This window comes from Sciurus carolinensis, chromosome 1 (genome assembly GCF_902686445.1).
Source record: "Sciurus carolinensis chromosome 1, mSciCar1.2, whole genome shotgun sequence".
In the NCBI taxonomy this organism is placed as follows: domain Eukaryota; kingdom Metazoa; phylum Chordata; class Mammalia; order Rodentia; family Sciuridae; genus Sciurus; species Sciurus carolinensis.
The window spans coordinates 147,891,051-147,908,186 of record NC_062213.1 but is presented as its reverse complement, the minus strand read 5'-3'; the positions used below and the strand labels follow the sequence as shown (position 1 = coordinate 147,908,186).

Sequence of the window (17,136 nt, the reverse complement as noted above, 5' to 3'; positions counted from 1 at the left end):
AGTATTTGCTCCAAAAGTTGTTGGAATGTTGAACAAAATAGAAAATATAAAATTCACACCTGTTAAATTAAAACTATATTCTCTGAAAGTGAACTTCAAGACTGAAATTTATACCTTCTAGGTATAATAAGATTATTTAGAAGAACTACGCAGTTAAAAAATCTGATAAATTTTCTTTATGTGGTTTTCATTTATTCTGCACCCTACCCTAGGTTCATTTATATCAATAGAAAATATGCATACAAAAAAGAATTGCCCCATGAAATAAAGATAGATGAATGAAAGAGGAATATAGGAGACCTCTCAATAATACTGTCCAGCTCTGATGTTAGAGTTAAGTAGTCCCAGAAATTTCAAATTCTACCACCTATTAGCAACTCTGGATTGTCTCATTCGTAAAGTGTGAAGATCTATCTTATAGGAGTATAAGAGATGACCATGACAAAGTGGATGTAAAGGTTTTAGATTAGTGTCTGGCAGGTAGCCAATATCCAAGCTCTTTATTCTTATTCTTATTGTTCTTATTATTTTGTGAATCACTGTTTATAAATCTATGTCTTGTTATACTCAGGATAATCAATTAGCATAAATGAATCATGATTTATGTTGAGAATTTCTTCCTACAAATATAATTTTGTAACTCTTATGTAGGCAGAACTTACATTCATTTCTATTAGTTACAAGCCATAGAGTATCAGTCCATTAATTATTTATACAAACAAATTATATCACCAAACACTTTTTCAACAGCCATTATCTGTGGCTGAGGAGAAAAAGGATCCTGAAAGAAGTAGGTAATTTCAATAGCATTTTAGTGAAGTTCATATTCAGTTTGTCCAGTTCTTTTAAACAGACTGATTAGTTCCCTTTATGATTTCACCCTTGAAGGCACACACAGTTTTGTTCTTTGTCATCGTTGCATGACATTCCATTTGGCAGCTTGCTTATTTTTAGCCAGACTATCAAAGTATTTTTCAACTAGACTGTCATTGCACTTGAACTTGGAATCTTGTGACCTGAAGAACTGCATTGGAGAAAAGGAAAAACTTCTAACAAATGGGGAATTATAAATCTAGACCAACCCAAACTTGTACTGGTAATTGTTCTTAGTTCTTTAAATGTAACAGTTCAATTATAGTTACAAATAACTAATAACTCATGTGTTAATTTGTATACAGAAAATATTAAAATGCATTATGTGAGTGTCGGGAAGATTATCTGAACTCATTATTCTTTCTCTGAAAGATATTTACAGAAAATAGAAAATTTCTTATAAAGTATTATTTTAATTCCTTGGTATAATGTTATAGAAAAAAATAGAATACTGCTAAATATAGAGATTTTAGAATTATATCTTTAAGTATCTAGTATTTAAAACTTAAAAACTCTAACAACTAGAGATTGCTATAATTAAAATGCAGTAAAAATCAAATGAAATAAGTCAGATATGTTCTTCTATGTAAATATATTATCCAATATCAAATGGATTCTTAATTACTACAATTCAATATGATTGCATTTTAAATATAAACATCTGCATTTTAAACCCACAATCAGTAATTTAAATTAAGTATTGTAGAATCCAGAATAAAAAACAAGGTTTTGATTACTTGTATGTTATGATCTGTGTCTATATTTTGCAAAAAACAACCATGAATCAATCTCATTTGTTTTTCTTTGCTAGATGAATGGAAGAAGAAAGTCAGCGAATCTTATGTTGTTACAATAGGAAGATTAGAAGATGACCTGCAGATCAAGGAAAAAGAATTTACAGAACTAAGGAATATATTTGGGTAAAGTTCTCAGAGACAAAACTTCTTTGTAGAAGGGTCTTCATTAGTGAACTTATTTTTAAATGTATCAGTTTACTGTGTGTGTGAGGGGGAAGGGAGGAAGGGAAGGAAGGAGAGAGAGAGAGAGAGAGAGAGAGAGAGAGAGAGAGAGAGAGAGAGAGAGAGAGAAAGCAAGAGGGAGAATATATAAACATAAAATCTTAGATATAGCCAGTCGTGTCCTAAGCCTTAGAGTGTCAGGTTATCTCTTCTTGTATGCCTCTCAATGGGCAACTATCTCACTTTCTTACTAGGACTTTCATTCTCTCCTCTTGAAAGTTTTAAAAAGACTGAAACCTAAGGGCCAGTCTTTGAACCCAAACTGTTACTGCATAAATAATCTTCTTTCCCTATGGTGGCAGCATATTAGCCACATTGCCCTCTTTGAACTACTAAGGTAAATCCAATTCTAATAAACCCTTTTTCTCTGGACATTGATAGACTGAACCTTAATGAAAATGAGTATAATTCTGTACCTGAACTACATATGACAACATGAAATACTGACTTCAAACTTTTGCTGGAGTTTGTTTTATAATAAGAGAAGAATAATCTGGGATAGTATCACAACCATGGAAGGACAGAGAATGTTCAGAAAAGAGAAGAAACTAGATGCACTTTGGTGTAATTAGCTAAATGACTGAGGAAAACTTAAACATAGGACAATTAAGCATGCCACTTCCAGGTGTATTATTCATGTAATGTACTCATGGCAAAAAAACTCTATTTTATTTAGAAAACAAGTATAAAGCAATCATGAAGTGATCTTAGATTTTTCAAAAGAAATTTCAGATATAGTATGTTATAAATCTCACATAACTAGCAAATAAAATCATCCATGAATCTTCTAGTTTATATGAAATTCATCAATAGAATTAAAAAGGTCTTCGCAAATATTAAATTTGTTGTTTGGGAAATAGTTGATTCTCTCTGGCCCCAATGATTCACTCAACATGTACATTTGTGATGAAATACCAATGGAATACCACTTTTGCAAGTAGAATCACATCATTCTGTGGTGAAGGAGAACATTCAGCATTCTTGTAGAGATGTGATTGACACTTTGGTACAGAAGATTTATACATACATATTAATTTTGTTGGAAAAGGGATATGAATGTAGAACTTAATCATAACACTTATAGCTCTTATTGACACAAATAAATAGACTGAATGAAATAGAAGACTGAAGAGATTTTTCTCAACTTTGTAAATTCAAAACCTTATTCATTTATTTGTTTTTAATTTAGGAAGTATTGTGCAAATATGTTAAGTATAGCTAAAACTAAGTATAACCTTTTGATGATTAGGTTTAACCTAATACCTTCAAGATATAGAGTTTTGTTTTGTTTTGTTTTGTTTTTGGTACCACATCAGCTCCCAGCTGTTTTAATAATTCCTCCTAGGGTTGACATTTCTTATACACCCAATAAATTAACTGATTTTGCTGATTAGCAGTAAGGATGAGAGGCAGGAATCAGTGTATGGAAATTTACAGTCCAGAATTTGTTCAGTAGCGACTACATTCAAGGTGTTATCCTAGAAATATAAATGTTAAGACTTTTTTTAATCTTCACTATAAGCCTGTGTGGTGGATAATATTGATTTTGGTGCATAATAAACTACGGACAAGACATTGTGACTTTCCAAGATCACAAGATCAGTAAATGCTGAAATGTGACTTATAAGGTGTAGGGGTGCCAAGCTAGCTCAGGCATAGGTAAGGGCCGTGGAGTAGACTCCAGACTCTGGGAGTTGTGGCAAGCAGCCTGCAAAGTCGTTTATTGCAGGAACAGGTATACATTTTATAAGTTTCTTGCCCAATCCCAATGTGCCACAGGGGATCAGACCACCAGGCTCCTATCCAGGTTCCCTTGGTAACACTAGGTCAACTTGGGGCAGTTGTTTACATTCCTAAGTGGCCAGAGTGGAATGCTCCTCTCTTCAAGTTTACACTCTTGAGACATTAACTGCTGTGAGCCAAGAACTAGGATTTCTCCAAACAATAAGATTTGCCCAGCTCCATAGATAGAATCCTTCTTACTGTAACCTGCTTCAGGCTTTAGGAATACATTAATAGATTGAGTGGAGACTCATACATATATATACATATATATATATATTAGCTAAATAAGGACAGAATAAAGTACAGAAAACTCTATTATGAAATGGTAATAACATAGCTTATTAAAGAAAGGGAAAAAGTTAAGATAAAATGTTTAAATATGAAGGGAATATTTTCAAAACTAAAAAAATTTAAAATGTTGAAACAATTCAGGATGATACCAAAACCTGGAATAAAGTTTTTAAAGATTGTCATTGATTTTTGAAGAATTTTAAGACATGAGTATTGGCAGACTCATCAAAATGGATGTCAAATTTCTTGAGAATAATGGTAGGGCAGTTTGTAGAGGAAGATTACTAGCCTGGTGCTTAAGCCATGAAGGAAGCTATAGAACTGTCCCATTAGCCAGAAATGATGATAATGATGCTGGGGAGAGGATTATACATACTCTAGAGTCATGTTTCTCTGCGGCTGAGGACCTCCTAAGTTAAAGTAGCTTTTTGTATTTGCTACAATTATAGATTTTGTGAGTCAATCTTAAAGATTTTGTGACTGAATCAGAATCTGTGGGGATGACTTCTAAGAATCTGATTTATTAACATGCTTTTCAGGTAATATTTATACATGGTAAGAAGGATACTTTGCTAACCTTTGAAAACTACAGAAAGATATCCCAGTTGTGATGAGAAATCTTTGCCTGAGGTGATATTGGCAAAAGAGACGAAGGACATCAGAGTAGAAAATAAATAACTGGTATAGTCTGTAGAAAGTCAGGAGTGTTACACACACATACATGCATACACAAATAGAGTACTAATCTGACTCCATTCTGGAAGGTAGCACCACCTGAAAAGAAACTCAACTGTATATAGGTCAGTGTTCTGAGAATGTTCTTTTCTCTGGAATGAAATGATGGATGTGACAAGGAAAGAAAAGAAAAGTGTGCAGAGAACATAATGTCTTATTCATCAGTTCATCCACTAAATTTTATTAGTAGTTAGGAAAATTAAACATAATGTTGTATGAAATCACATTTGAATATCTAGGTGCTAAATAAATATTAGACTTTCTTTATTTCTCATCCTTAATCATGGCTTATATAATGCAAAAAATATGACAAACAAGTGTGTTATGCTACTTTACATTATCCTTTCCCTAAAAGTGTAGATAGCAAGGAACTTGTATATAATATTCAAAAAGCGGCATTTAATACTGGAGTCACTGGTGGAGGATTTTTTATGTACACTCAGGTTTATTTGTTTTCATATGTTGATTTGCTGACAAATTTATGACATTCTGGGTAGAGGCTAATTCTGTTCATTAAAAGAGACTTTACACTACATAATGCACCATTGCTCTGTCAGCTCAAATACACAATCTTCCTGGTAAAGATTTTACCCACAGTATAATAAAAAGAACAGTATAGCACTAAACTTAATTCACATAAGAAGTTCTACATCATTATCTTCCTTATGTCAACTTATACCAGCTTTGGAATGAGAGCTTGATGTGGGAAACGGGGGAATGGAAATGGGATGCTCTTTTATCTTCTATCATAAAATGGCATTCATTTATAACTTTGGACATTTTTGAAGTAATGAATGAGTGACAAAGAGATAAAGAAGAGAAGACAGAAAAAGGAAAGGCAGAAATGATATGTTATAGTACAATTATCATTTCCTGTTCTCTGTTGCCTCTGATCTTTATGTTTATCAGTAAAATAACACTTCCTACATGATGTTGTCTTTGTCCTCTTATAGGCCTGTCTCCTCAGACCCTTATACTCTGTGTTCACTAAAAGTGCTTCTTTTTTTTCCACAGTCTTATTTATATTTGCTTTTATTTATGATAACTATAAGGGATTTAAAAGGAAAACAAACTAATAACTTAATGTTTACCATATACCAGGCATGCTGCAAAGAACTTTCATGTGCATTAGCATAAGCTCAGATAATCCTTACTGTGTATGTGTAAAGTGCACATTATCTAGCACACGGCAAAACTCAAGTTTTATCTTACTAGCTTTCACTCTTCCTCCCTTTGCTTTCATCCTCACTTCCATACCATACTATCTCCTTCATCTTCTCCCTATCCTGTCAAGAACAAAACAAAACAATAAAAAGTGAAAATAATTCATATCAAGTCTTTAGTAAATATTGTTAGAGCAGTTAATAATTATGAAAGTGGTATAATGCCTAACCTAGTTAAAAACTAATCATTATGGTTTATATTAATACTCTTCTGAAATAGGTACTGAAATTTCCATTTTATACTTGAAGATAATGAAGCTAATCATATTAAACTGGCTTGAACTAGGTTACACAATTGTATAGTTCAACTGGCATTTCATTCATCTTTATTTGATTTTATAAATATAATCTTCATAATCTTGGTTCTCACCCTAGAAGAGGGAAATAGAAATGGATCAGAATTATCTTTGAAAATTTTCTATTTTCCTCATGGTGTTCCACAATTTTTCTATGTGCTATACATTAGAACTTTCCTTAGGGAAGCTAGTAAGAATAATATACTTTAAAAAAATTCCCCCCAGTCTCCATTCAGGCACTATTTGTTAATTTCCCACAATTTTTGAAAACCATTCACATGGTTCTTCATGTGCTACTTTTAAAAGGCTCCCAATTAAATTACATTGTGCCAGTAAATTAAGTCATAAGAAACTTTAAATCTTCCAATTTCTTTGTCAAACCTACTTTTTATTTGCTTAATATTTAATATAAAATTTAAAACTATACAAGAAAATTTCAGAGGAGTTGTCGTTTTTCAATACCATGATTCTTATTAACAGTCTAAAGGAAAAGTATTTTTTCTCATTTTTAGTATGTTTATCTCTGAATAGATATGCCTTGATGAATAATGATAATATCATACTTTGAAATGATTAGGTTTATTAAGTGCACAAAAATGGTCTAAAGAATATTCTGTTTGATGAAAGAAACCATCATGATAGTTTGAGGACATTAAAGAGAGAGAGAGACAGAGAGAGACAGAGAGAGAGAGAACATGAAGGAGGCTTACTGATAAGTACCTTCCTGTTCATTTTCTCCTTGAACAGTTCCTCTGGGCCAACTGCATTCCACCATACTCATCCTTCAAATGAAACATCTTTCAAAAATCTCTTGCTGAATTATAGCCAACTATGTAATTTATCTATTACAAAATGAATAGCTTCAAAAATGTTTCAGGCTGACCTTATTTAAGAAGAGTAGAAATTTTATATCAAGGTACTTTGTAGGATATTAGGGGGTAAATGTCATGTTATAATTAAAATAGAATGAAAATACTATTTGGCATGTTTGGCTAGTGTATTATGATAAGTAGCAATGAAATAGAACAAGACAAAAAGCACCATCAAAAACAGAAAGACCTGGGATGTAATTCACATTAACCAAAGACAACTTCTTTGATTTTTTTTATTTGTTTATCCAAGTAAAACTTAATCTCTCTCTTTTCTCTTTCTCACTTCCCTCTAAATCTTTCTCATCTTTAGCTTTGTGTCTTACTGGCTTTCACTTTCCCTCCTTTTATCCTTCTTTTCCTCTTTTCCTTCCCATACTACCTTCCTACATCTCTTCCCTATCTACCTTCTCCAAACCAAAATAATAAAAAAGAAAAATAATTCATAACAATGTTTTAGCATAAATTATTCTAGCAGCTAATATTTATGAAAGTATTACAATGTATAACTTATTTAAAGCTCACATAAAACCTTATGATAATTAATTATTATCCAAATTTTATGTTTTTCTACTCTTACTCTGTCACTATTTCTCAATAATTATTATACGAATTAATGAATGAAATTCATATTGTAAGTTTGCATATTTGATCTGGGTGATATGGAACAAATATGGTTCTGGATATTTCTTGGGGTATATATTGAGAAGAGATCTTGTTAATTTTTATTGTTATTGTTTTATGGGAAAAATCTACAAGGAATATGTAAGAAGTTACAACTAGTCATTTGAAGACTAAATGATTAATTTGGAAAACAAGACTATCCATAACAAAAATCCTTCTTTTTCTTTTTACCTTCTTGGTTTTTCCCTTAAGTTAGTAAATTAATTTTAAAAATGCATCATTTCTCTATATACGTGTATAGCAATGTATCATTTCTATACCAACTTTTACAAATGTTATATTTTAATAAGTTTCCATTCTTGGTCATGTCAGATATCTTCTTGAAAGGATGAGGTCATGAGAAAAGTTTAATTGGATCATAAAACTGCATACTTTTCTGGGTAAACTATAAAGGCCAAGAAAAAAAGAGTTCATTATGCTACAAGAAAAAGTAACCTTCAGGTACAAAACTATCATTTTTAATAATTAAGAACAGAATTTACTATTAGAACTGTTTTCATAATTGTTACTTCATTTTAATTAGAAATTTTATCCATGCCCCAGCAAGCACTATGAACTCATTAGGATATATTAAGTAAGTATATGCATAACAGGTGATGAAAGATGTAAGGGAAAATTAAAACAAGTTGAGTCTAGGGTATTAGATTACATAAGTGACTTACACATACACAGCTCCTTTAGGAGACCAAAGAAGAGAAAGCTCAATTTCTCTTCCTAGGAATAGTTGCTTTGAAATCTTAAAATATTTTAATCTCATCTCTCAAAACAAAAATATTTGACTAGAAGTTGATGGGAAGTGAGAATTATGATTCAAATTTAAAAAGTAATTCTAATTATATGTTTATAATTATAAATATATATATATATATATATATATATATATATATATATTTTGTGGGGGGAGTGCTGGGGATCAAACCAGGGCCTTGCAAATGCTAGACAAGTGCTCTACCACTGAGCCATGGTCCCAAACCAGGAAATAACTCTTATTGGTTTTTTTTTTTTTTAATTTACAATCTAAAATTGGTGGAATGAGACAGACATCATTACCCTATGTACGTGTATGATTTCACGAATGGTATGAATCTACATCGTGCACAACCATAGAAACAAAAAGATGTACCCCATTTGTGTACAATGAATCAAAATGCAGTCTGTAAAAATAAAAAAAAAGTTTAAAATAAACAAATAAATTACATCCTAATTATTAAAGTTAAGCTACAAATTGTGATATAAAAATCATTCTCGAATCCCAAGGGTTGCAAGAGTCTATTCTCTGTTGATTCATTTTGTTGACATGAATAGAAGTTGCATGAGTTTAAAGAGGATTCAAGGGCAGTATGAAAGCAAAAAACAGCAGCTCAATTTTAAACAGGGAACTCTAAAATTCTATACTGAGTCAGTTATGGATGAAAGATCAGTTCAAGATTTAGTGAATTATTCCTTAGAATAATCATTCCTTAAGAAGTCACTAATCTGACCATTCTTTCAGTCTTATTTATGAAAAGAGCAGGCTTTCATTTAGTTTAGTATTGTTTTTAAATAAAAAAATGAACATTGGCATCTTGCATTTTCTTTTTATTCAAGGTTTAGTTTTTTTTCTTTTTTTTTTTTTTTTTTGAAAGCTGAGCAGGTGATCAGGGCTTCAGAGATCATGACTAATGCCACAGAGAATGGCAGGCTTCTATCTAGCATGAATATTCTTAGGATTGATGCATTTAAAGGACCCAGGAATTAGTGAGTACCTTATATCACTGTTGAAAACAACCTGAAATGAATATTGAGAGCAGAGGTGGGCCACATAGAAAGTGTTTAGGAAGTGATGGGCCAGACTTTTGAAATGGATTGTCAAGGTTAGATAATGAAAGTAAAAAGGAATTGGGTCTATCTTCTTGAATAAAGCAATTTTTATTTCAACCTTTCTCACACCCTTTTGGATTTTTTGTTCTTTGAATACCTCCAGTATTGAAAATAGTATTGTAAGGAAAGAACTGAATGAAGAAAATAAAGACAGGAGTGGCAACTGAACAGTAACAGGGCTACAGTATTCAGTACAAACCTGCAGAGGAGGGCCCAGTGGAGACTGAGAGCCTTCTTACTGCCTGGGTAGAAGGGAGTTGGGCAGCAGGATGCTAGTGTTTGTGGTTAGGAAGTTGCTAGGGGGTTGTTAGGGAAGGATCCTTTCGATGTCACCTTTATAGGGACTAGGAGTTTTCAGGATTTCAGTACAGAGGACAATTTCCTTTCTTATGTTGCTGGAGTACGATTTGTGGTTTCTTCGCATGATGACGGAGTATTGTCTGGGGTTTAGATCAGGCTGAATTAAAGTGATTATGAGGTATCTCCTGTTCTAGGACAAAGGATATATTTCAAAATGGTGTTGGGTGTGTCATTATTCCTAACAAGTATTACATTTTTTTCCAGTAAAAATATTTTTATTTGTTCTTTCTAGTTATACATGACAGTGGAGTGTATTTTGACATATTATACATGCATAGAGTATAACTTCCCATTCTTGTGGTTGTCCATGATGTGGAGTTAAATTGGTTGTACATTCATATATGAACATAGGAAAGTTATGTTCCTATTCCATTCACCTTCCCTATCCTTCATTCCCCTTTGTCGAATCTGATGAATTTCTATCCCTCCCCCCTCATTGTGTGTTATCATCTGTATATCAGAGAGACCATTCAAGCTTTCCTTTTTAGGAATTGGTTTATTTCACTTAGCAAGATAATCTCCAGTTTCATCCATTTACTGGCAAATGCTGTAATTTCATTCTTCTTTATGGCTGAGTAATATCCATTATGTATATAGACCACATTTTCTGATTGAGGTTTCTGAACTTGTATTACAACACTAAGATTCCAAAAGTTGCTCCTGAATTACTGATAGGTGCCAGATGCAATAGTGAACTCAGTGGCTGTTTTAAAAAAGTTAAAATCAAACATTTTTTAGGAGTCTAAGTAAGTCACTGTGATATGAAATACTTATATCTATAGAACTAATTGAAAAAAATCAGGAAATTTTACAAATTGTTAAATGTGAAAGGTCAAGGAAGGCCAAATTGTTGTGAAAAATTGTAGTAAAATTCAAAACCAAATTTGTATATTTATGGTGAAATTGGTAATAATAGCAACAACAATACATAATTAGTTTTGATTACATATTATATGCCAGACACTGTAGTAACACTTAACCTCATTTATTCCTCACAACATAATATCATTTTGTATCATTTTACTTATTCTATAATTGAACAAATTGAGGTTTGGAGAGATTAAATAACTTGCCCAAATTGTAATAACAAATCAGGATAAGATTAGAATCCAGGTGTAATGGATAGGGAACAGACAGATAAGTATGGTGTGAACATGAGGCTAAGAAAATAATTCTATAAAATAGGCCCACTGTGCTGACCTCCACATATTCTCTTTTCCAAGAAGCAATGTACCTGCAGCCCTGCCTGGCTTAAGTGAACCGAATATATCACATTCCTTAGCAAACTACCTGTTATTTGAAGGAGAAATACAGGCCCAAAATAGTGTCAATGATGTTACGGAAAACTTGGTCCTTGTCTCGGATGTCAATCCAATAATAAGGACACGGTTTTGAGAAACAGGAAAAAAGTTTTATTGGTTTACTCGCAAAGGAGAAATACAGGGGACTCCTGTCCCAAAGGCTGTGATTCTGCCCATCAGGGGGAGCAGGGTTTTTTAAAAGAGGTAATTCCTACTTAATATCCCTAACACAGTGCTGCCTTTAGGCAGGTTGGAGGAGCTCAGGGTTACAATCTACACGATTGTCTAATTTTAAAATAAGGCATGGCAAAGGAAAGGGCTATGATTAAAATAGCTACAGTTGGATCCAATTTAAGGCAATATTCTGAAAATGAACCACCAGACTTTCTATTTCTCAAAGTGGAACTCTCTGGAAACTTCTCTGAGCTCCACAATAAAACTGGAGTGCAGGAGAGACACACAGTCCCTGTCTTCTCTGAGAGGACCCACTCTTTCCCTTTATATTGTCCCCTTTCCCTTTTGCTATACCTTAAAAAACTCATGCCTGTTACTCTGAATGCCATGTCTGAAATCTTTCTGACTTAAATTCAAGAATTGGGGTTTGAAGGATGGGTGGGGTCTTGGTACTGACTCAGTTTCTGGGAAGGCATCAGTCCTGTAATATAACTATGAGGAGCAAGCCTTTAAAGATTATCTACAACATTGAAATGAATGTTTTTGCGATTTGAAAACAAACCAAAAAATGGCAAGTATTGCTATATAATATTGTTGATACACATTGAAAAACTGACTTTTTCAAGTTTCTTTTTTTCTACATAGGAGATCCAAATCTTTTTATTCTTTCAGTATTTGCCATTAAGTTTACTATGGTCAACTCAAAATAAAGGGCATCCTTTCCTGTTTTGCTCTTAAGCTGCAGGTTGTATAGTTCTTTGCATTAACAGAGGCCTCCCTTTCCTCTCCCACCCCAGCAATTTGTTTCCTGTCTTGTGTGAGCTTGTTGTGTGTTTCATTTGATGGATAATAGAAGGACCAAGGAAGAAATGCTAGAGCAGCTCAGAGCCTCTGAATCTTTGTCCATCAATATCCTCAGTGACCGGACAGTTTTCTTTCCCTTTGTATTTATGGACACTGATTTCCTACAAATGCGAAAAGAAAACTCCAGTATGCCTAGCTTGAAGAGTAGAGTTCAGGTCTGCAGAACACCTGTACTATTTGAAGTCATAACCTCTGGCTTCTGTGAGCTGAATGCATTTCCAGTGTTTTTCAACATTAGTAAGCAAGTCTGAGGACTTTGCTCTTGGGAAACATGAACATGGAAAGCAAGAAAAGAGGAAGAATATTACCATGCCTATAAAAATGAGCCACTGGGGTTGCCATCGCTAATTAAAGCATTTCACTGAGGTCCTTCAATAATCTTAGGTTTAGAGGCTTTCTCTTTTTCTAGCAGTATTCTGGAGAATAACACTTTTCCCTTTTCTATTTTAAAATTCCAATAGCTTTTGATGTTCCTAACTGGGTGCCTTGATGATAATGTTCTGAATTTATAGTACCTTTCAAGTATAAGTACTTTACAAATGTTAAGAGTCCTGGGCTCCTTCACCAAAGACTAGGCTGTCTCTCTAAAGCTTGGAGATTTGAATAGGTAGAAGGCAGCTTGAAATTGACCTGTAAGGCCAAGGATGTGATCTCATTTCTACTGAAAATTGTCCTGGGAGTACCAATGACCTCAGGAGGTCAAGAATTGTAGCTTTACATTCCTTTTGAAAAGCTACCCATGACTCTCCAGAGCCCTCCTGGGGCAATCGTCTTTGTTCAGACAAAGGGAGGAATTCATTAATGAAATCACTGCTCTTCTCACCTGACACTATCACAGTACTTACCAGGGTTTAGACCTTCTTTATCTATGAAATCTGATCCAGTCAGAGTTCAAGAAAACTTTGCTCCAGGCAGAAGTTGTAATACATTTGAATTATATCCTTTTCTCAAATTTCTTATCAAACACAAAGTACTACTTTTTCTTCTTTCTACTTTCCTCTGTCCCTCCCTTTCTCTTTTTTTAATTTAATAAATTAATTTTCCTAATCTCTCTGCAAATATAATGTCAAATTTTGAGTATGAGAAAAATGAATTTACTTTCAGATATCTACATTTTCTACTTATACACAATTTTTATTTATCAAGTGGCCCTGGGAAGTTTAAATTATACATAGTACACAGAACTGTGCATGAGAATCTTTAATTTAACTCGATCTCTTAAACTTTTAATATAATTTTCTCTCAATGTTAATTCCTCATAGAGATAATTTAGAATTCTTCCTCTAGATGCATAATAATTTTGGAAAAATATAATCCTGAATTCATAGTAACAGGATTCCCTTTTATAATTTTCAAGTGAAAGGCAACATGCTAAAAGATTAACTTTGTGATCATCTATAACATCTTTTTTTCAGCTCTGATGAAGCCTTCAATAAAGTCAATTTAAATTACCGCACTGAAAATGGGCTGTCTCTACTACATTTATGCTGCATTTGTGGGGGTGAGTAGTTGAAACTTGCTACTTTTTAACTTGGGTATTGTAAGCTTGGGGGCATGGTTAGCGGCCAAATAAAATCAGACAGAAGGCAGCAGAAGCGAGCTTAATTGGAATTTGGCTCTCGTGAAATTCCCAGCCCCCCGGGGTACAGGTCAGGGAAGGGAGCCTGAGAAAATCGCACATGGCCCCAGCTGCCCAGGGTCTTTATAGGCCGGAATGGGTGGGGGTTCTGCTGAGTGACAGGTGGATGTAAGGGTCAGTGGAGTTTTCCTGCCCGTTTCATTGGTCACCGTGTGTGGCTTTGCCTTTGCCTCAGGTTGCTTGGCTCTCCCTCATACAGTCGCCCAAATTCTGACCTTAACAGGTATATGTATATACAGTCAGTGATTTGAGCTGCCTAATAGTCTACAAGAAAATTCTTTTTATACTCAATGTTCTCTTTAACTTTGCCTCCACTCCAACCCTGATAATCTTTGATTGAAGTACTAGATGCCAGGCAGTTATTCCCCTTAATTTAACTCTGAATTTAAGTTCCAATGTTCTCCTAACCCTAAACCAAGTCACTTAGTTTGCTTGAAAATCAGAAAGCACTTTAAAAAACTGGGCATGCCAACCAGGAGTTAGGTTAAATTCAGAAGTTCCCAAAATATTCCCCAAACTATCATCAAGTAGTTGCTTATCAATACGCAACTAAAGTATGTTGAAAATAATGAATGTCCAAGATAAACTCTAAAAGCAAAGATTAGTCAAAATGAAGATTTGGATTTAATTTAGTTTAAGTTCTATTTTATTCGTGTGTCCCACACACCTAGAATGGTTGTCTGGCATATGGTAGTCAGTCAATAAATTTACTGAATTGACAAGAAATTTATTTAAATTTAAATTTAAATTTATTGAATTGACAAATGAATAGTGAATAATTACTTTGTTAATCCAAACAAAATTCATTAAAATCTGATTTTTTAAATAGAACAATAATGTAGAAGCATCAACTCTAGCCATATTCCTTAACCATTCCTCCCAAACTAAACCGTGTCTACTTAGTAGATTAACCTCCCATGTTTAAACATGCCAACCCAAGCTTGATTATACCCTTCATATTTTCTTGATATAAATAAGCTCTACTACCAGTGATGTTCTGAGGAATCCTCTAGATATTCATCCAAGCTTTCTTATAGTTATGAAGATACATTCATTCATGATGTTACATTTTAAAGTCATCTGATGATGAAAACACTAAGTAACAAAAGCATCAAGAGTCATAGCATTAATAAAAAATTATATAGATGTAAAAATTTGTAGTTTTATAAGTGTAATAGAAATGTTCATTTTTAAATAAAGCTGTCAATTAATAGAAAATTTCATGAATGGCCTCTGAACAGCAGTCTGACATTTTCATACATCAGAGTGGCATTTATTATCATGTCAAAGAGAAATTTTAAAGCCACTTGGTCCACCCCCAGATGATTCAGCCTTTATTTTTCTCTCCAAGGCAACAAGTCACATATTCGAACCCTTATGTTAAAAGGGCTCCGCCCATCTCGACTGACAAGAAATGGATTTACAGCATTGCACTTGGCAGTTTACAAGGTATGACATTTTCATTCCCATAAATACTGTATTAGAACCAAAGATGGTGTGTATTTTTAAACTCTTTTTGGGAGGAGGACAGATATTACTTTACTGAATTGACTTTCTTTTTGAGTAAGTATCCTCTATATACCAGATGCATACTACTTTTAAGACTATGTTTAACCCTTTTAATTCTCACAAGAACCCTGCAAGTAAATATGGTTATTATCCCCAAGGGTACATGGTCAGCTAGTGGTTAGCCAGGATCTAAGACCAGGCCATGTAGTTCCCACACAGAGTTCTTCACCAGGATGCCAACTGCCTCTGTACAGAGAGAGATAAAGTTGTATTTGAAGATAATTGAAGCTGCATTCCTTTCCTGAAAGATTTCCTTAACAAAATATCTCTAGAGCTCTCTTTAGTTTTCTTACTTTTTTTTTCCCCTACTTTTGCTTTAGTTGTTTCTTCTCATTAGGCCCTGGTTTCAACCAAATCTCAATACCAGAAAGAAAAATAAATGTGAAAATGAACTATACTAACTAGGATATTAGTGTTGGAATTCTCATTGAGCTTATCATAAATATAAATTTATATAACATAAGAATTATCTAAAGTAAATTGTGAGTCTCTAATCATAATAACAATATTTGCTTATCTGTGCTTATGAGCTAAATGTACTATTTATATATGTTATTTCTTTAGCTATTGAAATAAATTTGTGGGATATATATATTGGAGTTTATTTTACAGAAAAAGGAATTGAACATTAAAATTAGATATCTACATAATATCAGATTAGTGTTTAGTATAGTTGACTCAACTTCTAATCTTTCATTATTATATTACATATTTTGTTCTTTCTCAATTTCATGTGAATCTGTGGCAGGATTTTGTTCACTATTGTGTATGCAGATGTGGGAGGTGGGGTAGCTATTTGCTTACTTTGGGAACCCTCTTCCCTACATGCTCCCCAATCTCTTGAGATTTAACCACTGTGGGGGAAGAGGGCCACAATTTTCCATGATTCACTTTATATATTCCTATGATTCATAGTGCAAATACTCTAAAACTGGTGGGATCTTTTTATGCCAAATCAATGCCTCCTCAATTCTGATTCCTTATGGGAGAAAGCCATGGTTAAGTGCTAAATTGTCTTTAATATCTGCTACTCCTAAACTCAAATGGAAGCTGAATTCAAAATGTAGGATATAGCATCTAATGCTGACTTTTCAGCTAAAAGGCAGGAGGTGAAATTAAGAGAATTCTGAGGAAAAGGAAGTTGATGATGTATAACCAAGGCAATTTGTGAAACCGTGAATTTTGAGTCTGACTGGGAAATTCTTTCTGTATTAGTTCATTTTGCTAAGATTTAGCATGACACTAACTTACCACAAGGTACTAAATGATTTAGAGTTACCATCTTTAGAGAATATATTTTCTTCTGCCTGTTTATCAAAACTGAATTTCCATTTTTAGAGTTCTCTTCACTCTATTTCTTATGTTTCCTTATATTTTACACAAGGATACATGGACTACAACTTTTTCATAGCAAGTTTACATGCATTTAGATTCTTAGGAAACAAAGTAGGCAAAGTTTCTTAAAAGACCATAATAGAATGCTTGATCAATCTGCTTATTCTTTGTCATTCACAAAAAACAAATTAAAGTTATCATTCATGCTAAATACAAAAATAACATAAAGTACCCTACCAATGCATTAAACGTAGTTCTA

General features: G+C 33.3%; 1 protein-coding gene across 3 annotated transcripts in view; it reads left to right on the top strand.

Moving 5' to 3' along the window:
- Positions 1-984: 984 nt before the first annotated feature.
- Tnni3k (TNNI3 interacting kinase) overlaps positions 985-17,136 on the top strand; it is a 281,569-nt gene continuing 265,417 nt past the window's right edge. For all 3 annotated transcript variants that reach the window (XM_047555360.1, XM_047555349.1, XM_047555371.1), the window contains exons 1-4: positions 985-1,096; positions 1,685-1,793; positions 13,750-13,835; positions 15,325-15,422. In XM_047555360.1, the coding sequence (XP_047411316.1) occupies positions 1,057-1,096; positions 1,685-1,793; positions 13,750-13,835; positions 15,325-15,422 (333 nt within the window). In that variant the 5' untranslated portion in view covers positions 985-1,056. The remainder of the gene's footprint in view (positions 1,097-1,684; positions 1,794-13,749; positions 13,836-15,324; positions 15,423-17,136) is intronic.